Here is a 20,358-nt window from a genome sequence, read left to right on the forward strand (position 1 = left end):
GATGTGGTCTGTATCATAGAATACATTCTCGATACACACAATACAGAGCTTGTGGGTGATTTATTGAGAGAGAGAGAGAGAGTTTTTTTATTTTTTTCACCAAGGAAGCATCTTTCCACACGTTTTTTATTCAGCCATATACTCAATTTAGCAACACAATTGTATTATGAAGGTAAATTACAGTAACTGCCTGCATTGATATTTTTTCTTGTTCTCCAGCACATGACCGGCCATGCATAGAGTAGCCATGACCATCACAGGCTATGCAATTCTTTTATGATTCGCTTACCAGCAATTCACTCACCAATTAGACCTAAGAGTGTAGAAGCCTAAAGCTTCTCATTATTTCAGGTTTGTGTGTTTTCAATAGACAAGAAAGAAAACATTGAAGGACAGCAACATAAATTTTACCAAGGTTTCCACCATAAACACAGAGAAACTTCTCATGGCCACAAGTTTAATGGCACTACATTCGACCAGCAAAAACCAATAAAATAATAGTTGCACACCTGGAAATTGCCCCGGAAGAGTACTTAACATAACTGATGAAACCACCAACTGATACTTGGAAAGCAGATTGATTGGAAGTTGCTCGGAGCTTTCCCTTCCTTTAGGCAAATCCTGTTGGATTGACAGAAATGCACTCCCTAACAATGATAGGCACTTTTCTTGAAATTGTTTGAGTGAGCATATTTCTTCCAATGATATAGCAAGAACATCTTGTGTCATACCACCCTATAACAAATGGAAAATCAAGAAATATTACAATAAGCCCGCATGAGCAAGTGTTCACCAACCCAGAGTGAAAAAAAAAATGAGACTACGGTATCTGATGAACATATGAACAAACCGCGATCTTATATTCGTATACAAATCAGCAAATCATTCCACGTACAAATAAAACTAAGACAAATTACAGAACATTTTTATAGTTACAACAATTTAAGTCATGTTTCAGCAAAATCAGTTATAGTTTTCATGATTTTGTTCATACATTGCTTGTTAGCCAGCTTTATTGAAGAATGACTTTAAAAAATGACAGTATTTAGGTCTGAGGCTGAAGGCATAATCTTGCGGAACAGGTCAGTATGTTTTGACAATGATATGATATCCTTGAAATCAAGAGGGTGAAATAACAGATTAATATATAAGGTTTTATGCCATTATTTCAAGACAACAAATTAGTTGTCACTTCACGTAGATGCAGTACCTAGGGCTGGCAACATGCCAGATTAAGCCTCATAAAGTCTAGCCCATCAATTGGCTGAACTGGAGACTAAGCCCCCCTTAGACTAGGCTAGGGCCGAGTACCTGGCCTACAGCCTGTGTTGACATTTCAAGAGAAAAATAGTTTTTTTCATGCCAGGGATATACTGTTACTTATTGACCTTAATTATCTCAGATACAAGCATGGCAGCATGGTAATTTACTTTCTTTATGAGAATGATGTGTAATATGGATGTTGTATAATTATTTTGTGATTCTTTATTATATAAGGACATAGATGACATCTTTCTCATTCTTTGTTTTGACTTTTGACTTTCACGAACGTACCAAACATATTGAGACGGACTGTCACTACGTACGAGAGGAGTATTTATAGGGCACTATCGATCTTCCCTATGTTACCTCAGAATACCTGTTGACGGATTTATTCACCAAACCTTTTGCTGCTCATACATTTCGCTTTCTCTTATACAAACTTTTGGTTATCCAACGGTAAGTTTGAAGGGGAGTGTTAAAATTGTATATATATACACATTATATATATGTATTAGTATTATGTATATATACATATATGTACTCTCTCTCTCTCTCTCTCTCTCTCTCTCTCTCTCTCTCTCTCTCTCTCTCTCTCTGTATATATATATTGTAACTAGGATAGTTTCTTTTTCTTCTTTTTCTTTTTAGTTTCTTTTGAACTAGTCAACACAAGGTTGACTAGTCAACAAGAGATGTAGGGGTTGGTCCAACGGCTCTCTATGAGACTCCTATGATGTATATAAATAAGGGATGATTCTCCTCTTGAATGTAATGCTTCTTGTATGGGTTTGACATTAATAAAATATTATTTTTATAATTTGTGAGCCACTTTTGTTTGCCCCTTTGTGGGTTTTGTGAGTCTATTTTGTGGCTCTTTGTTTGTTCATTTTGATGATTTGGTGCATCTTGTTGTGGCTCTTTTGTGTGTCCACCTTGGTGATTTGGTGGACTTTGTTTGATGCTCTCATTTCCTTACACTAACCCTCAATACCGCACCCTAAAGCTCATCTTTTACCCTAAAAGCCCTCATTTTTATCCTACACTTGTTTTTTTGGCTTCCAACCCTCAAAACCAAGTCATAGTGGTGTGATTTACCTTAAATCCACCCATTTTCGTCTAACAAACACATCTTTTCCCTCTAACCCTCAAATATGAACCATAGAGGGTTTGATGCAACATATTTGAAGCATGGCTGCATCAAGAGACCTAACATAAGATCATTCTACACCGGTTTATAAAGGAAATAGGTTGTTGAAATGGTGCAAGTTGCAACTATTGTAAGAGAAAGATTCATGAAAGCATTTCTAGGTTGAAGCATCATTTAGCCGACATAAGGCATAATATGATCGCATGCAATCCTAAGCATTTGTCAAATGCTATGAAATGGCAAATGCATGAGCTATTGAAGGAATCCCAAAGGAAAAAAATGATAAAACAACAAGAGGCGGGAGAAATTAGGGGCTACGATATGACCCAGCCCTGGGAAGACCCCAGAAGTGTCACCTTCACCTGAGGTGTATGGGAAAGTAACTAACAGCGTGACCAGCCCCATTGAGGAAGAGTTCGAGATTATACAGAAGTAGAAGTGCAAGGCGTGGAGGTGGGGGCAAGCAGTTGTGGTATTGAGCATGCACCATCTCGTGGTAGCAGTAGTAGGGGAAGGAAGGGAGGAGAGAGTGGAGAGGGGATTTACGAGTCCAGGAGGTACCTATTTCCCACACATGAATGCTCTTGGAGCCTGACAAGATATACGTTCTGCCATGGCCTCCAAGCAAATGATTGAGCAGGCGGACCTAGCAATTGAGTGTTCTTTTATGAGACTTGCACACCCTTCAATGCTGCAAACTCGCATTATTTTCAGGCTATAGTTAATGCAATAGCCAGTATAAGAGTTGGTTACAATATGTCATCCTATCATGAATTAAGAAGGATTTTGAAGCAAGTTGTTGTAGAAGCGAAGCAGTGGTGTGGTGAATTCAGAGAGTCTTGGAAGGCTACAGGTTGCACCATCATGAAGATGGATGGACGGACAGGCAACTAGGAAATCTGGCAATGTTTTTTGTTTTCCTAATGGTGTTGTATTTTTGAAATCTGTTGATATGTCTAATAGACCAAAGACAGCAGAGGAGTTGTTTGTGATTTTTAAAGATGTGGTACTGAATGTTAAACCTGAAAATGAGATCCATCATTACTGATAATGCAACAAACTTCAAAGTTGTTAGATTAATGGTGCAAGAGCATTATAATTACTTTGTTTGATGCCTGCATTTATCTCATGCTTGAAGATATTGGTGAGATAGAGGGCATTTCTGAGTGCATTGAAATGTGTAAGAACGTAACAAAATCCATTTATAATCATTCGACCACTATAAACTTGAGAAGGTTTACCAATGGAGCCGAGTTGATACGTCATGCATTGATAAGGTTTGCTATGAATGTTTTGACTGTACAAAGCCTTGTTATTCATCAAAATGAATTAAAGCAAATGTTTGCTTCAAATGAGTGGTTTGCAATAAAGATTACGCAGAAACCTATTAGGCTTGGCATAGTGGAGATATTCTTCTCCATAGATTTTTAGAAGAGGTGCAGTATGTTTTTGAAGATGATAGTGTCACTCATGAAAGTATTAAAGTGGACAGTGATGAGGCTCTAGCTATGTCCTACTTGTATCATGATATTGTCTGGGCAAAAGAACAGATTAGATAAAATTTCAACAGCAAGAAAAAGTATTATATGCCAGTTTGGAAGGTGATTAATAGAAGATGGACTCACCAGCTCTATCAAGACATTCATATTGTCGCTTACTTCATTCCGGCCATTTATATAATAGAGAAGTACAAACAAGCATCCTGAATTCCATTGAGAAACTTAATGTAGATCATAGCCTCCAAAGACATTCATTTGGAGTTAACCAAGTATGAACAAAATGAAGGGGACTTTGGGCGAAGGAACGCAATCCAATTGCACAGCTCATTGTGGCCAGGTATGCATTTGAAATTCAATGTTATTATATTTAATTATGTATTTTTGTGTTGCAAGGATTTTCTCTCATGATATGTTTTTCTTTTGTTGGTTCAAATCAATGGTAGAATAGGTTTGGTGGTGATGCTCCTTCGTTATCTAGGTTTGCACAGTGTATATTGAACCAAGGATGGAACTCGAGTGGATGTGAGAGAAATTGAATATTTTTTTAAGTGCATCCACACAAAGAAAGGGAATAGATTGGAGCACTCACGATTAAATGATCTTGTATTTGTCTCATGTAACATGAGATTGAAGCAAAGTTAACATCAACATATATGTTAGGAATTTACTTTAATAGTACTTATATTTTAATGTATATGTGAATGTTGCAGACAAATACAAAGAGAATCAAGACGAAGCCAGAGGAGCAGCTACGGCCCCATCAGTAGTGACAACCTTGACATATTTGATGAGTGGGTAGAAGAACCTGGTGTCTTGGATGGTAATAAAGATCGGAGGCAATTGGAGGCTGAGATGGAGGCTCAGGTGGATGATGGCAATAATTATGTTCGCCCAAAGATGAATGTGAATGAAGAGAAGACAATTCAAAAGAAGAAGATCTATCATTTGAATATCATTTTTGTTATAATTGATAGATTAGGATGGTTCTTCTTTTGTTTTGTTATGTAATATATAACTTTGATATTAAACATTTGTGCTTGTAAGTTGTAACTTTTGTTAAATGTTTAAGAGTGTTATCAGTTTGGTTTTGAATGTTTTACTAGTGCATGTTACTCATAATGCATATATTCATGTTCGTTTTTTCTATTGCATTCTACATTTTTTTCTGAATTTTTTGGAGATTTTTCTCTTTTTTGTAATTTTTCAATTTTTTGTGATTTTTAATTCAAGTTTTTTCTTGTATCTTACAATACACTGATATCTCAGGGTCATGCAATACGGGTTCTGGTACACTAATTACCACATTGAATAACACAATGAACCGAGCTCTTTCATGTGAAATCTTTCATATGGGACCTTGACCTCTAAAATGTTAACCTAAGAGTTTCTTGTCATGACAATGTCAACAACATAATAACAAAATAATAGTAATGCAGTTATCTTTCTTGAAAACAAATAAAAAATAATTAACTTGACTTCTATAAAAAACATGTTCATGAACTGTGCTGCAAAAGCTCTCAAAATGCGAGCTGGAGGCTTGTTTGAGCCCATAAAGAGTTTTCTTAACTTACACACCTTAGCTTGAGATCACCTTCATGATAACTGGCAGGCTGCCCACTGCCCCATATAGACTTTCTCATTGAAATACCAATATAAAAAGCATTTTTGACATCAAGTTGCTTCACAAACCATCCATAAGTAGTAGCAAGAGAGCAGTCTCCATAGTATCTATTTTTACAAAATAACTGAAAGTTTCATCACAATCAAGTCCATACTCCTACGTGTAACCTTTTTCCATCAACCGGGCTTTATACTGCTCGATCATTCCATCAGATCAATACTTGATTTTATAGATCCATTTTGGTCCTAACATGTCTCATATCTTCCAACACACATTACGGACATGGATACAGGTCTAGGTCACATTCTAATGGAAAGAAAGGGAAAAAGAGATGTCAAAAACTGCCCTTGTCGAGCCTTCTTAGCTTTGTCGACATGAATCCTGAGGTCAAACTGAAACTCAAGTAAACATTTACAATACAAAAGGCTATAAGCCAATTGCATTCTATTCTTTAGCAATTAGTAACCTTAAATACATGCAATATGCAGATTCGCTTTTATAGCCCCAACAATAGCCACCCATGAAATAAAGGTGATTTCTGTATATATGGCTGTCACATGGAAACTCTGCTGTGACTGCCGTTCCGTATCCTTTTACATACAAATCATATTGGAAACTTCACAAAAATGGTTGAATGATGAATCCCCATCTCTGCAGCCTTATTCATGTGACATAGATATATGGAAGATGCCAAAACAAAAATCAAATATGCAGATCTTCAACATAAACGAGAATCAGTTAAACTGGTTATGTATAAACATAATTGAGTAATAGCACAGTAACAAGTTGATAGCAGAAAAACAATGTGGATTTGAAAGTTTTCCAGGATATGATTGACTAAAGCATAGTAAAATGTGGCCTTTCAAATGTCATTAAACTAATCCAATGAGAGAGGAAAAAAGAGGAAAAAGAACATAAAAATAGAGTAGAAAAGGCTATTGTTTATTGTCATACACTGCCATTATACACTTGTGATGCAGATGGATTGTGGTTAATATCAAACAAACTCCAGAACTTTAATGCACCATTTTCCTTGAATGATTGCTGGAAACACGGAAACAAAAAGGATTAATAATAGTGTTCATCTCATAAGCTAAATAATTTTCAAATTTAGTGTTAATTTCAGCTAAATGATTTTCAGAATTCAAAGTTCAGCTACAAAGGTTCAATCTAAAATTGAAAACATAATATGAGAGTGTAAAGAAACAACCAAAGACGAGTGGTTAGGACAACAGGCATTAAAAAACAACTTAAAAGGAGAAGGATGCACAGACCACCCAAAACAATTGAGAGTATCCTTTCAGAATTTTCCAGCTCTTAGGGGAATGATAAGCATGATTGGAATGATCAGCTCAACAGAACAAAGAACTCATAAAGAAAAGAAAGTTTATCGATAATTCGAATAACACCAAACGGATGCAAATAAATGAAACTGGGCACAGACGAAAATTAGAAAGCCCTAGCTCGATAAGTTGCAATGAATAACAGCATAATGAAACACCAAATTCATAACAAATCAGAATCACAGCAGTCGCCCAAAATCATATGATCTACTTCCAAAAAACACTGAAAAATAGCGCAGAATATCCTACCAACATTCAGCCAGCCTGCACCATCTTTCCAAAAAAAGTTAAGTGGAAGAAACCAGCAAAAAGAAAAAAGCAAGAACCAGATGCAGCTTCCTTCCAGGTTTAAAACTTCACATAGTACAAAAAAAATAACGCTCATAAAAGTACTATAACAACCATACATAAATTAGATAGATCAGACATGATCCTTTTAAATTCTGATGAATTTTATTATGAATCCTATGAGTTAAATGGCCTTGTGTCAATCTATGTTGATGAACACTGTAGAGATGACTTAAATATGATGTGGCACATTCGCATAAGAAAAGCAACCAGAATTTCTTAATCGCATAAACCTATAAACTTTAAGAACTAAGATCTTTGATCCTTCATATCAATAGAAGTTACATGGCACCAAGGTTGTAAGTAGTGTATTGTTACCCGTATTGGTCGGCTCAATAGTAGCACCATATTGTATCAAATCGTAAACGTATCATAAATTTTTTATAAAAAAATCTAAAAAATCAAGAAAAATCAGAAAAAATTAGTAAAAATTCTAAAAAAATCATCACATGAAATAATGATGAAATGGACAAACTACATACATTAAATCACATATGAAGCATTTAAGTCTATTACATACCACAATAGTCATAATTTCATATTACATAAACAAAAACATCTCACAAGAACAAGTTTTTTAATAAAGCATGACACATCAATAATTATATTCATCTTAATCATCATTAACTTCTTCTTCATCTCCTTATTCCACCTTCACATCGTCTCCGAGATACGTGGGGTCTTCATCATGTATCTCTTGTGCTCCTTCCATGTTAATCCACTGAATGTCCTCTTCATTCAAAAGACTATCTGCTTCTTCTTCAATCCATGTATCCAATTCATCAAAACGTTTTAAATGGATGGGATTGAATTATTCTTTGTGTACTTCACCGAAAAACACTCAATAACAAGCAAAGAATAGGATTTTTTTACCTTAACCCACTTCCTTGAGTGGAAAAACAGGTGGAAATGCGCTCTTGAGAAAATCACAACCGTCGTCCAAAAATCATGAAAGATGCTCTCACCCAAGAAACTTAATTAGTATGTATATGTATGCATTCTCGAACAAAAAATATATCTCTCTATCTATCATAGTCATAGATATTGGCTATACTTTAAAAAAATCACCTATATCTATATTTTTAATGGGTAAATGATATTAAAGGTAAATTATAGCAAGATATTTTTAATGGGTAAATGATATTAAAGGTAAATTATAGCAAGATTTTCAAATTCATATTTTTTTTTATATTATCACAATATGATCACGATATTATCGTGGTAATGTCATGTTATTTTAAGTCACTTTTATATTTTTTTCTACACTTTAAATATGTTTTTTATTTTTTTATTTTATAATTTTTATATTTCAAAAGATTCTATAAATTTTTTTATGCATATATTTCTACATTAACTCTATTATCCAAACATATTCTTTTCTTACTTATTTTTGTTATTTTTTACACTTTATATTTTTTAGTGTTGAGATTTTTCCAAGTTTTTCCCAACATTTATAAACGCAACCTTTATTATCCCGAGATTTGGCTTGCCTATATATAGTTGGGACTTGGGACCCATATTTGTGACTATGATAGCTATTTTATACGAAAAGTGACCATAGTGTACAGCAAAAATGACATGCTTCCTGAAATGCCTTAAAACTTTTCAAATTCGTATGTTGTCCAAAATCGCAAGTGTTGTTATTTTTAGGACCATTTTATCCTTCGCACCTATCATTTTCAGTGTGAATTTCCTCCATATGTGAATTTCCTTTGTATCCACCAGAAACGCCTCAGTCGCACATATTTTATGTGAATTTAGTAAATTTTTTATGTGAAGTAACTCAACTATTTGCAAGATTTCTCAGTTCGAGTTTAAAAGAAATTTTACAGCTTTTTATGTGTATTTTTAAACTTTTTATACGAAGTAACTCAGGTATTTCCTATATTTGCTATGTCTCTCGATTCGAGTTTTAAAAAAAATTGCAGATATTTTATGCAAATTTAGAAATTTTTTATGCGATGTAACTGAGTTATTTGCAATATTTTCTATGTTTTTCAGTTCGAGTTTAAAAGAAATTTTGCAGCTTTTTTATGCGAATTTAAAAACTTTTTATGCAAGGTAACTCAGGTATTTGCGATGTTTGGAGGTTTGAGTTTAAAAGAAAGTTCGTTCACACATATTTTATGCGAAATTCGTAAATTTTTTATGTGAATTAACTCAAGTATGTATGAGGTTTGTAGGGAAGAGTTTGTAGAGCATTCCTTCTTATTAAAAGGAAATGGCTTGGGTTTCTTCCCTTAAGTTACCTCATATAAAAAATATAATAACGTTGCATAAAAAATCTACGAATTTGTTTTTTAACTCAAACCGACAAACCTCGCAAATACTTGAGTTATCTCGCATAAATGATTTACGAAATTCGCATAAACTAAGTGCAAGGGAACTTTCTTTTAAACTCAAACCTCCAAACCTCGCAAATGGTTAAGTTACCTCACATAAAAAATTTACTAAATTCGCATAAAATATGTGTGAGCAAACTTTCTTTAAAACTCGAACCTCCAAATCTCACACATATTTGCAAGGTAACTTAAGGGAAGAAACCCATGTCATTTTCTTTTGACAAGAAAGAATATGCTACAAACTCTTCCTATAAACCTTGCAAATACTTGAGTTACCTCGCATAAAAAGTTAATAAAATTCGCATAAAATAAATATGAATGGAGTTTCTTTTCAACTCGAACCTCCAAACATCGCAAATACCTAAGTTAGGTTGCATAAAAATTTTCTAAATTCGCATAAAAAATCTACGAAATTTCTTTTAAACTCGAACCGAGAAACATAGCAAATATCGCAAATACCTATGTTATTTCACACAAAAGTTCAGAAATGTGCAAAAAATAAGCTGCGGAATTTCTTTTAAACTCGAACCAAAAAACCTCGCAAATAGTTGAGTTGCCTCACATAAAAAATTTACTAAATTAGCATAAAATGTGTGGCTAAGGCGTTTCCGATGGAGAGGGAGAAAATTTGCATATGGAGGAAATTTGCACCGAAAACGATAGGTGTGAAAGCTAAAATGGTCCTAAAAATAATAGTATTTGCGATTTTGGACAACAAACGAATTTGAAAAGTTTAAGGCATTTCAAGAAACGTGTCATTTTTGCAGTAGACTACGGTTATTTTTCATATTATATACATATATATATAGAGAGAGAGAGATTGGTCCCTCCTGATTGTCCATACCATGTGGGTAGTGCTGATTTTTTATGTTTCAAGCCATATTTGGCAAGTCTGACTCTCCACATGTATTTAGCATAATCCATTTGCTGGGAATCTACTATTGGATCATGTTTTTTCAATAAAAATATGCTCTTATGAGTGTTTAAATTTGTAAAAATTAACACATTTTGAAACCTTATTAAAACCTCCTCACATATCATAATTGCATGATCCAAAAATCTATTCCTACTAAACTGACTGTAGATCACATTTGTGGGGTCAAGTTCCTAAAAGAATTACTAAAATTTTGAAAATTAAGCCTGAATGCACCCTTGTACCGTCAGGTGTGGTTTATGAAATTTATACCAGACCCAGGTCCAACCTGAATTCCAATTAAGATCAGTTATTTTTCAATGTAAAAAACTTGAAAATGTTTTTTTATCGAGTATGGATTGTGTCTGGTTTATGTAATTCTTATCAGATATGGGTATGGTTTATCTTATAAAAAATTTGGTCGGACCAAATCCGAATGAATCTGATACCTGCATCACTTAGTCGGATCCGAGTTTGGACCCACCCATTTTAGCAGGGGTTTGACCCATTGACACACCCAATTCAACATAAAATTAATTGAGGCAATATGAATAGAGTATAACATGCCTTAGTGCATACTACACAAAAACGTTGCATCTATTCTTGATACACTAATATTGTAAAATTTAACTTTGAACCACAGTTGCATTGGTACTCTACACTCCTGCATCCCAGTACCAGATATCTTTGCAAGCCTATATATATCCTTCTCGCCCTCTTTGGTATCCAACTTTTCATAAACCTCCTTATATACCTTATCCCTCGCGTTCCGAACTACTTTTTTAGCTTCCTTCTTTGTTATCATATACTTCTTCAAATTCTCATTATCACGACTCTTACTTAGATTTCTATAACACTCTCTTTTAACCTTAATAGTTAATTTGACACCCTCGTTCCACCACGATTTATCCTTACCTAGCGGTGCACCGCCTTTAGACTCACCCAATACCTCCTTAGCCACCTTTCTAATGTCACCCGCTATCTTATTCCACATTGATTCTGAATCCTCCTCAAGACACCAATCAGCTTCCTTAATGCCAATTGAAAAATAAAAACACATAAAAACCTTAAAACCATAACTAAACATTTATGCCAATATAAAAAATCAAATCAAAAACCTAATTCTTACAAACATCATAAATTGTGCATTTATGCTAATTGATAAAAAGACCCCTAATATTCTATCTAAAATCAAGCATTTACTATTCATGCCTAATAGTAATTAGAGAAAACACAAAAAAAAACTAAAACCATAGCTCAACATTTGTCATTAAAAAATCAAATCCCTAAATCCTAACAAACATCACTCATAGATATACTAATTAAAAAAAATAAAACCCCTAAATTTCTAACTAAAATCAAGTGTGAATTCATGGAACCATGTTTAATGTTGATTGAAAAAAAACACAAAAAAATACCTATTTAAATATTCATGTCATTTGAAAAATCAAAATAAAAAACTTAAGTCCTAATAAAAAAGAAAATTTTAGGGGTTTGATAAGTGATAACTAAAATCAAACATTTATTAATAAAATCATACTTAATGATAATTAAAAAGAAAAAGAATGCACAAAAAAAACCTAAAACCCTAATTAAACATTCATGTTATTTGCAAAAATCCAAATCAATACCATAAATCCTTAAAAAAATCATACATTTATGCTAACTAAAAACCCCTTGATATTCTAATGAAAAGCAAGCATTCATTACATGCCTAATGTCAATTAAAAAACACAAAAAAATCCTAAAAACTTAATTAAACATTCATGTAGTTTAAAAATAAACTAAATCAATAACCTAAATCCTAAAAAACATCATGCAATGTGCTAATTAAAAAAACAAATATAACCCCTAAAATAAAAACCCTATCAAGCACTCATTTATGATTTGGAAAAAAAATGGAAAGAAAAAGAAGAGGAAAAGAGGCAAAATAACCAGCCACAGGGGTGTGTGTAAAAGAGGAATAAGAGGGCGTCAGAGGTCCACCGCAACCCTCCGATGGCACCGAACGAGAGATGGGCCACACAAGAATCGGAGAGAGAGAGAGAGTGGTCGTTGTGGTGGTTGTGGGGTTGCGGGGAGAGCCGGAGAGAGTGGATTCCCTTGAGGTGTGGGTCGCAGGGAGGGTTGGAGAAAGATTGAGAGGAGGGGGCTATGTTGTGGGGTCGGAGAGAGAGAGGGAGGGCCTGCGTTGTGGGGTCGCAGGGAGCGTCGAAGGGGGCGCACGCAAGAGAGAGAGAGAGAGAGAGGTTTAGGGTATGGAGGGAGCCAAAAGGTTGTGCCCCTTTGAATCGGGGCCGTCAGGCACAAGTGCCCACGTATCTTGCAGATGAGGGTCGATCGTTGGGCACGTGCCCACCTCCCCACAACATGGCTCTGCCCCTAGTAGGGATGGCAGTGGACCAGGGGGAAACGAGACCCCGCCCCGCCTCGACCCAGGATGGAGGACATGAAACGGGGAATGGATCGGGGATAGAGGTTAAAATCAAAACCTGTGCAGGTATGGAGGCGGGGATGAACTTACTCTTGCCCTGTCATGCCCCCTCTCTTATCCCCATTAAGGAAATTATTAATATACCCTTATACGTATTATAAAATCATATATATATATATATATTCTTAACCCTAACATAAAATCCTTTCTTGAATTTCTCCTCTCTCCTTCCTCTCTTTCCTCTAACGAGACGCGTGAGCTCTCATTTTTCTCCTATTTTTCCTGTAACAGCGGAAGGTGGCAGCAGCGAAAGGATCGGGGAAACGGGGTCCCGCCCTGCCTCGCCCCGTTTGGACCAGGGATGGTGGTTAAAATCAAAACTCGTGCGGGAATGGAGGCGAGGATGGAGGGCAAAATTTTGAGATGGGTCGGGGGTGGAGAACTTGTCCCCCGCACCCGCCACGGTTCACTGCCATCCCTAGCCCCTGGTTGTAAGTATTGTACTGTATTGTATGATACAGTACGATATGTATAGTAACTATGGCCTAACTCGATACGATACACACTCGTATGGCGATACGAGTGTGTATCATATTTGTATCAGTTGTATCGTACGATATAGGGTGTATCGTACAATACGTGTCTAGCGTACTTTACAATGACTAAAACTTGACTTTTTTTATTTTGGGTTTTAAAGTTTTTTTTATATCATACAAAACCCAACTAGTTTTAATTCTTTCATGTCATCTTTTTAGGCAAATGAAAAAGTTATCATCAGAGAGGCACAAAGAGCAATTTGATCTCATACGTTTGAAACATTTTGATGTATGTATTGGATACATAGGTTAAAAAAGAAACAGGTATTTTGAATGAAGAGAGCATTCAATATATCAACGTGGAAAGAGCACAGGAGGTAGATGATATAGAGCCCATGTATATTGAAGACGATGTAGATATCGAATAAGGAAGAGAAGAAAAAGAAGATAATGATAATGATTGAGGTTATAGTTTCAAAAACTTGACTATTTAATGCTTAAGTGTTCATAAACTTGGTTATTTTGTTTTTGTTTATGTAATATAAAAGTATGAGTCTTGTGGCATGCTCATAATTCTAACATATTTAATGTTTTGCATTGTTCTTGTGAGATATGCATGCAATATTATCTATATTAGTTGATGTTTGATGATGTCTTATGCAGTTTATAGAGACATAAATGCTTCATATGTGATTTTATGGTTGTATTTTGTACAATTCATCATTTTTTTAAGTGTTATAATTTTTTTAGAATTTTTGCTATTATAGAGACATAAATGCTTCTAACAAATAATTTTCCTTGATTTTTTCTAATTTTTTGAAAAAAATTATTAAAAAATATGTTTTTTATGATGCGTATATAACTTTGGGTCCGATCGATATGGGTAACGATACGATACTTACAACCTTGATAAAAATGTATATTTCATATCAACTTGTTAGAAACTCGTACGAATTCTTTTAGATACCGTAGCAATGTTTATTAAAAATTCGTATCATATTTTCTTGGAATCGTATTAACATGCTTTTCAAATAAAAACATACTTGAAACTTTTTATGCCCTCTCGTATCCGTACAAATACCTCATACCTGTAACAGTACCCATATCCGTTTCTAACAACTATGCTCTAAACGCCCTAAAACTAAATTATAGGCTAAAATTTTGGACAATACAAATGTTGCATTTTATTTAAAATAAAACTTTACTTTTGTAGTATAGGTGTTGTATGTAGACTCACTCTATACCAGCTACACTTGATATTAGCCCACTTCACATAGGTGTAACTCTCAATTACAACTAGGGATGTAATCAGGTCGGATCTAGGCATTACCGAGTCTGACTTAATCGGATATGGCCTAATCAGGTTCAATTTCAGGGAATTAGATAAAACTAAATCCAGATCCAACTAGCTTAAATCCTTATACTTACACTTAATCAGGTTGGGTTTTGTGTATCCATGCATACGTAAAGCTACCATAACATGAATGAAACAACTAGCATTCCTTTAACAATTTCTAAGAATAAACCACAGCACAAACATAGATTTTGATAATTTTAAGTTTCCCAAATCACTTTTAACCACACACACGGCCACACAAACACATGCACACACACCTTATTTCTTCTTCTTCTTTAGCCTTTGCTTAAGAAGAAAAAAAGAAAAACAAGTGAAGCGAGAGGAGGAGAAGAAGAAGAAAAGGGAGAGGAAGAGGATGATGAAAAAGAAAGAGGAGGAGGAGGAGGGGGGAGGGGGGGGGGGGGCATGGTTGGCATTCTTGAAACTTGGTATCTGATCAGCCACATGCAACTCCGTGACTCGAGAGAGTCATGGTTTTTTGTTTAATTTGTTAAATTAAAATATAAACTATAAGTACATATTATAAAAATTAAATAGATTCGGATCTTAAATCCTTCATTAAGATTAACAAAAATTCAAAGTATCATTCCTATTTATCTCCAAAAAAAAGAAAAACATTTAGAAATCCAAACCAGAGTTACCGGAAGCGCCTATGCTTGAGGGGAGGCGCGCTTCCCCAATACGCGTTTCAGAAGCACGAAACGTGATGCTTCCGAAATGTATGGGGAAGCGCACTTTTATATCAAGAAGCGCGTACCCCTTTAAAGGGGTACGGGTAACCTATTACTATTTTGCCCTTTTGTTTTAAAAGAAAGAGTTTTTTATTAAGGGCAAAATGAGAATTTTAAAAAAATCGTGAAAAGAAATCTTAAAAGAGGGCTTTAGGGTTTTTTTCATGCCTCTTCCGAGTTTGTCTTCCTCCCTCTCTCTCTCTCTCAGGATTTTGGCCACCGACCGGCGACCTTCAAAACTTATGGCGACCTTTTCCAACGTCCGACGACCTCCACCGACCGACAATGAGGATATTCAGGTACGCGTATCCATTTTCCCTCTGTCTCTTCTCTCCTCTCTTCTCTCCATCTCGCCCACGAGATGCAAATTCATCGATTTTTTTCCTCCACCCTTCAGCTGCTAGTGGAACTCGTCGTGAGCTCGTTCCTCTCCACCCCTCCCCCTGCAGCCCTGCTAGTGGAGCTCGGCGTGAGCTCCTTCCTCTCCACCCTCCCCCTGCAGCCCTGCTAGTGCTAGTGGAGCTCGCCGTGAGCTCCTTCCTCTCCACCCCTCCCCCTGCAACCCTGCTAGTGGAGCTCGTTGTGAGCTCCCTCTCCCTGCAGCCCTGCTAGTGGAGCTGGACGTGAGCTCCTTCCTCTCCACCCCTCCCCATGCAGCCCTGCTAGTGGAGCTCCTTGTGAGCTCCTTCCACTCCACCCCTCCCCCTACGGCCCTGCTAGTGAAGCTCGGCGTGAGCTCCTTCATCTCCACCCCTCCCCCTACAGCCCTGCTAGCGGAGCTTGTCGTGAGCTCCTTCCTCTCCACCCCTCCCCCTGCAGCCCTGCTAGTGAAGCTCGTTCCCACTGCGCTAATGGCCATGCTGGCCTGCTAGCAGTAGTAGGTCAGGTGGGATTAAGCCCACCTGATTCGGGTGAGTCAGGCAGGTGAGTAGCCGTCCTCCCCACATTCTTGGTGAGACAGAGTGAGTGTGAGGGAGGAGGCTTGTGTAGACCATGGAAAGCAATTTTGGTAAGTCGCCTCCTTTTTTTCCTCTTCATTTTTGTACTGTCTGAGAGAGAAACAGACAGATTGTTCTTGTATTTGTTTTTTAACCTAATATGCTCTTGGTTCACGGATAGCATTGATCTATGACTTTTTGGAATGATAACATATTCATGTAAATGGTCCTTTTCGAGCATGTGTTCTAGTATACAATTTTTGAAATTTGAGAACATGATATTTTTTTTTGTTCTTTGTTGACTAGTATATGCATGTTATGAATGTATAAACATGTTATTTCTTATTTATGGTCAAATGAGTTATGTCTATTGCTTTTATTCCTCTTTATTTGTCTTTCGTTTGTGTCTCGGGTTCTATAGACTGTACCACTTCATGAAGCAGTTTCAAAGCCTTATCAGGCCAATAGTCTGTGAAGCAGTTTCAAAGCCTTAACACGGCAATGAATTTTTCATGTTTATTTTATTTTATTTTAAAATTCTGATAGTATAAATGTGATATGTATTCTTGATTTTATAGGGATCTGCTCTTGAAATGTTGAATTCTGAGACCTGAGCAGGTTTTTAAAAAATTCAAAAAATCAATCATCCAAAATCTTTATAAATTTTACAAAAATGTATTATCGAGCATGATTGAGCTTATCATTCCTTTTTTTCCCCTTTTTTTTAATTTTGTTTGTTTTATCATAGTATATTATAGAATCATAGATCTTTAACCTCCTTAAATGATGTTTATTTTTTGTTTTAGTAATTGGTAAATTATGAGAGTAATGATTTGTGTTTTCACTCTCCATCCTTTGTTGTTAATAATAGCTTTTTAAAAGTGTTTTAGATTGATTCTTATACTTTTATGATACAAGTATATTTGCATGTTCTTTGCTTCACTAATGACCATCACAAACTACGATCATGACAATTATGACGAGGATGATGATTATTTTTGCAATTCGGAGCATGAATCGTCTAGTGGTGTTGGGAATGACAATGCAAGAAAGGGCAAGAGGTCTTTTGATTGTCCATATCAGTTTGAGGACAGAAACAAAAATTGTTTTGATGAGGAAGATGAAGAAGAATATGACTTGGATGACTACTATTCTGAAGATGACCAAGATGATGAACCACCTAGCATGCATAAAACAACAGTGCTATGGCGCCATGTATTGAAACAAAAGAAGAGTGGGCAAGGAAAGCAAGGTGGAACCCAGGTTTTTATGTGCAGGCACTGCAAAAAATATTTATCATGGGTCATATACTTGAGTTTTTGCACATCTCATGGGATCTTCAAAGGGACAAAGTATTGGAATTGCCTTTTGTCCTATAGTTGCAAAAAATGCAGAATTGGCAAGGAAAATTAAGAGGCAATTTCGACGAGTGGAGGTTTCATCAAGTGCATTTGAGTTGAGGAGACCAAGAATTGATAAACCGAAGAAGCCTATTAGTATGACTACATCATCTAGTGGAAGCCGAAAAACAGTTGATATTCGTGATACCTTTAAAAAGGTAGAAAGAGATGATGTATAGCATAAAATTATCAGATTTTTGTGTGCAAATGGCATACCTTTCAATGTGCTTCGATCACCATATTGGGAAGAGATGATATATGTGGTTAATAAAGTGCCTAGATATAAACCTCCATCATATGAAAAAGCGCAAACAACGTTGCTTGACAATGAGAAAGAATATTCACAGGGAGTTAAATAAATTTTGAGAAAAGTTTGAGGAGTTTGGAGTTTCCATTGTCTCAGACGGTTGGACAAATATCAAGAACAAGCACTTGATAAATATACTTGCATCAAACTGTTTTGGCTCGATGTTCTTATATGCAAGCGATTTTTCTAATGTGCAACAGTCAGCTTCAAACATTGTCGAGTTTTTTAATACGAGATTTAAACTTGTGGGGCCTTCTAATATAGTGCAAGTGATTACAGACAATGCAGCAAATTGCAAGTTAGCAGGTGAAGAATTAAAAACAAACGTATAAGTATATTTTTTGGGCACCTTGTGTTGTGCACATACTTAATTTGATCTTTAAGGATTTGGCACATGAGTTTCATTGGTTGGGAGAAACATATTTGCAGAGTAAAGAAATTTGTGAAGTATATCACAAATCATTCAAAAGCACTAGCAATCTTTAGAAGGAATGAAAAATTAGAGCTAATAAAGATTGCAAAAACAAGATTTGATTCATATTATACTACTTTGAAGCGCTTGCTTAATGTGAGGGAAAGCTTGAGGCTCATATGAATTTCAAATAGATGGAGCGAGTGGAATCAATCATGCACGGATGAAATTATGAAAAAATGGACCGTTACAACAGAAACAAGTATTCTTGATGAAGAATATTGGGATTCTGTACGTTTAATATTATTGATTACAAAACCCATATATAAGATGATTAAATTTTGTGATCAGAAAGGCCTTATAATTGGTGAAGTGTATGAAAGCATGGACAACATGTCGGGGAAAATCAAAAACAATCTAAAAGGACAACCAGATTTGTATGAAAAGATTCATAAGATTGTCTCAAATAGATGGGATAGAATAAATGTGCATCTCCATAGTCTAGCCCACATGCTTACTCCAAAATATTACGAGTTAGAGTATCTCAAGATCCCAACAGCAGGAGAGGTCAAACGAGTTTCTCCTGGTAAAATTTTTATTTTATCTATTTAATAAAGTTTAAAGTTTAATAATTTAATTATTTTATTATTTCATTTGCATTTTTTTCTTATAGTTATTAAACATTTTTTTCGCAGAAAAGGATAATGATATCTTAGACGGTGCAATGCTCGCGCTTGAAGTCATATCTGCTGGAAATGAAGAGCTCTCTACACTTTATAGGTCACAACTTGTGGCTTTTGCATCAAGAATTGGAAGATTTAGCCGAAATGCAACAAGAATAGATGCATTGAATCCTACAATGTCGGTGGTTAATTTGTGTTGTTTTTATGGTGGTGATACACCTGAGTTGAGAGCATTAGTCATTAAGGTTTTATCTCAACCTGTTAGCACATCTTCTGCAGAAAAAGTGCGGAGCACCTACTGTTATATTCACAATGTTAAAAGAAATAGGCTCAATAAAGATCGTGCTGATACCTTGGTGTATATTCATTCCAATCTTCGATTGATTGACAGGTATAATTAAACTGTGTTGTACTTTTGTTTTGATATTTTTTTTCTCTTTTTCTACCATTGATTGTTTATTATACTAATCATATTTTATATTCTTGTTATAAAAAGGTGCAACAATCGCTACAAAGAAGGATCTAATCTAAAATGGGATATCAATCCAAAACTTCCTATTGTAGAAGAAAATACGTTAAGATTGGAGGATATGCGTTGGAGATATTGTTAAATTATGTATATATAAATATATATATACATATACTTATATATATATATATATATATATATATATATATATACATTCGTATATATATAAGTATATATACGTATATATGTATATATACATAATTATATAGCTTTTTCCTGTTTTGTATAAACCAAAAACCCGATAGGGGTGTTTTGGTAATTCCATATGTACTTTTTTGTTTTTTACTTTTCGTTCTTTTTTCCCCTTTTTCTTTTTCCTTTTTTATTTTCTGTTTTTGCTTTTTGGAACCATAAAGGGGCCCCACCCATCTAGTCGTTGGGGCCCCAACAGTCATATTTATGACCGTTGGGGCTCCCAACGACTAGAAGGGAGCCCCCTTTATGGTCCTTCTAAAGTGCTCTCCTCCTCTATATAAAGAGGAGGTTCCCCCTTGTAAATGTATGGGTTTTTACACCCTTCTCTTCCTTTCTTCAATAAATCCAACTTATGACTTT

The 20,358-nt window shown here is 35.4% G+C and overlaps 1 protein-coding gene across 3 annotated transcripts in view; it reads right to left on the reverse strand.

Moving 5' to 3' along the window:
* The window catches only part of APC2 (anaphase-promoting complex/cyclosome 2), a 168,572-nt gene that overhangs the window by 140,293 nt on the left and 7,921 nt on the right, over window positions 1–20,358 (reverse strand). For 2 of the 3 annotated variants that reach the window (XR_016431421.1, XM_090003524.1), the window contains exons 2-3: window positions 6,485–6,574; window positions 510–735 (exon numbers count right to left, since the gene is read on the reverse strand). Coding sequence is in view for 2 of the 3 variants with exons in the window: in XM_090003524.1 (XP_089859650.1) it covers window positions 510–735; window positions 6,485–6,574 (316 nt within the window). In the remaining variant the exon portion in view is untranslated. Of the gene's footprint in view, window positions 1–509; window positions 736–5,484; window positions 5,606–6,484; window positions 6,575–20,358 lie in introns of those variants that run through there. The other variant, XM_090003526.1, reaches the window with a different exon arrangement.

This window comes from Nuphar pumila, chromosome 4, assembly GCF_984573655.1.
Source record: "Nuphar pumila chromosome 4, dmNupPumi1.hap1.1, whole genome shotgun sequence".
Classification (NCBI taxonomy): domain Eukaryota; kingdom Viridiplantae; phylum Streptophyta; class Magnoliopsida; order Nymphaeales; family Nymphaeaceae; genus Nuphar; species Nuphar pumila.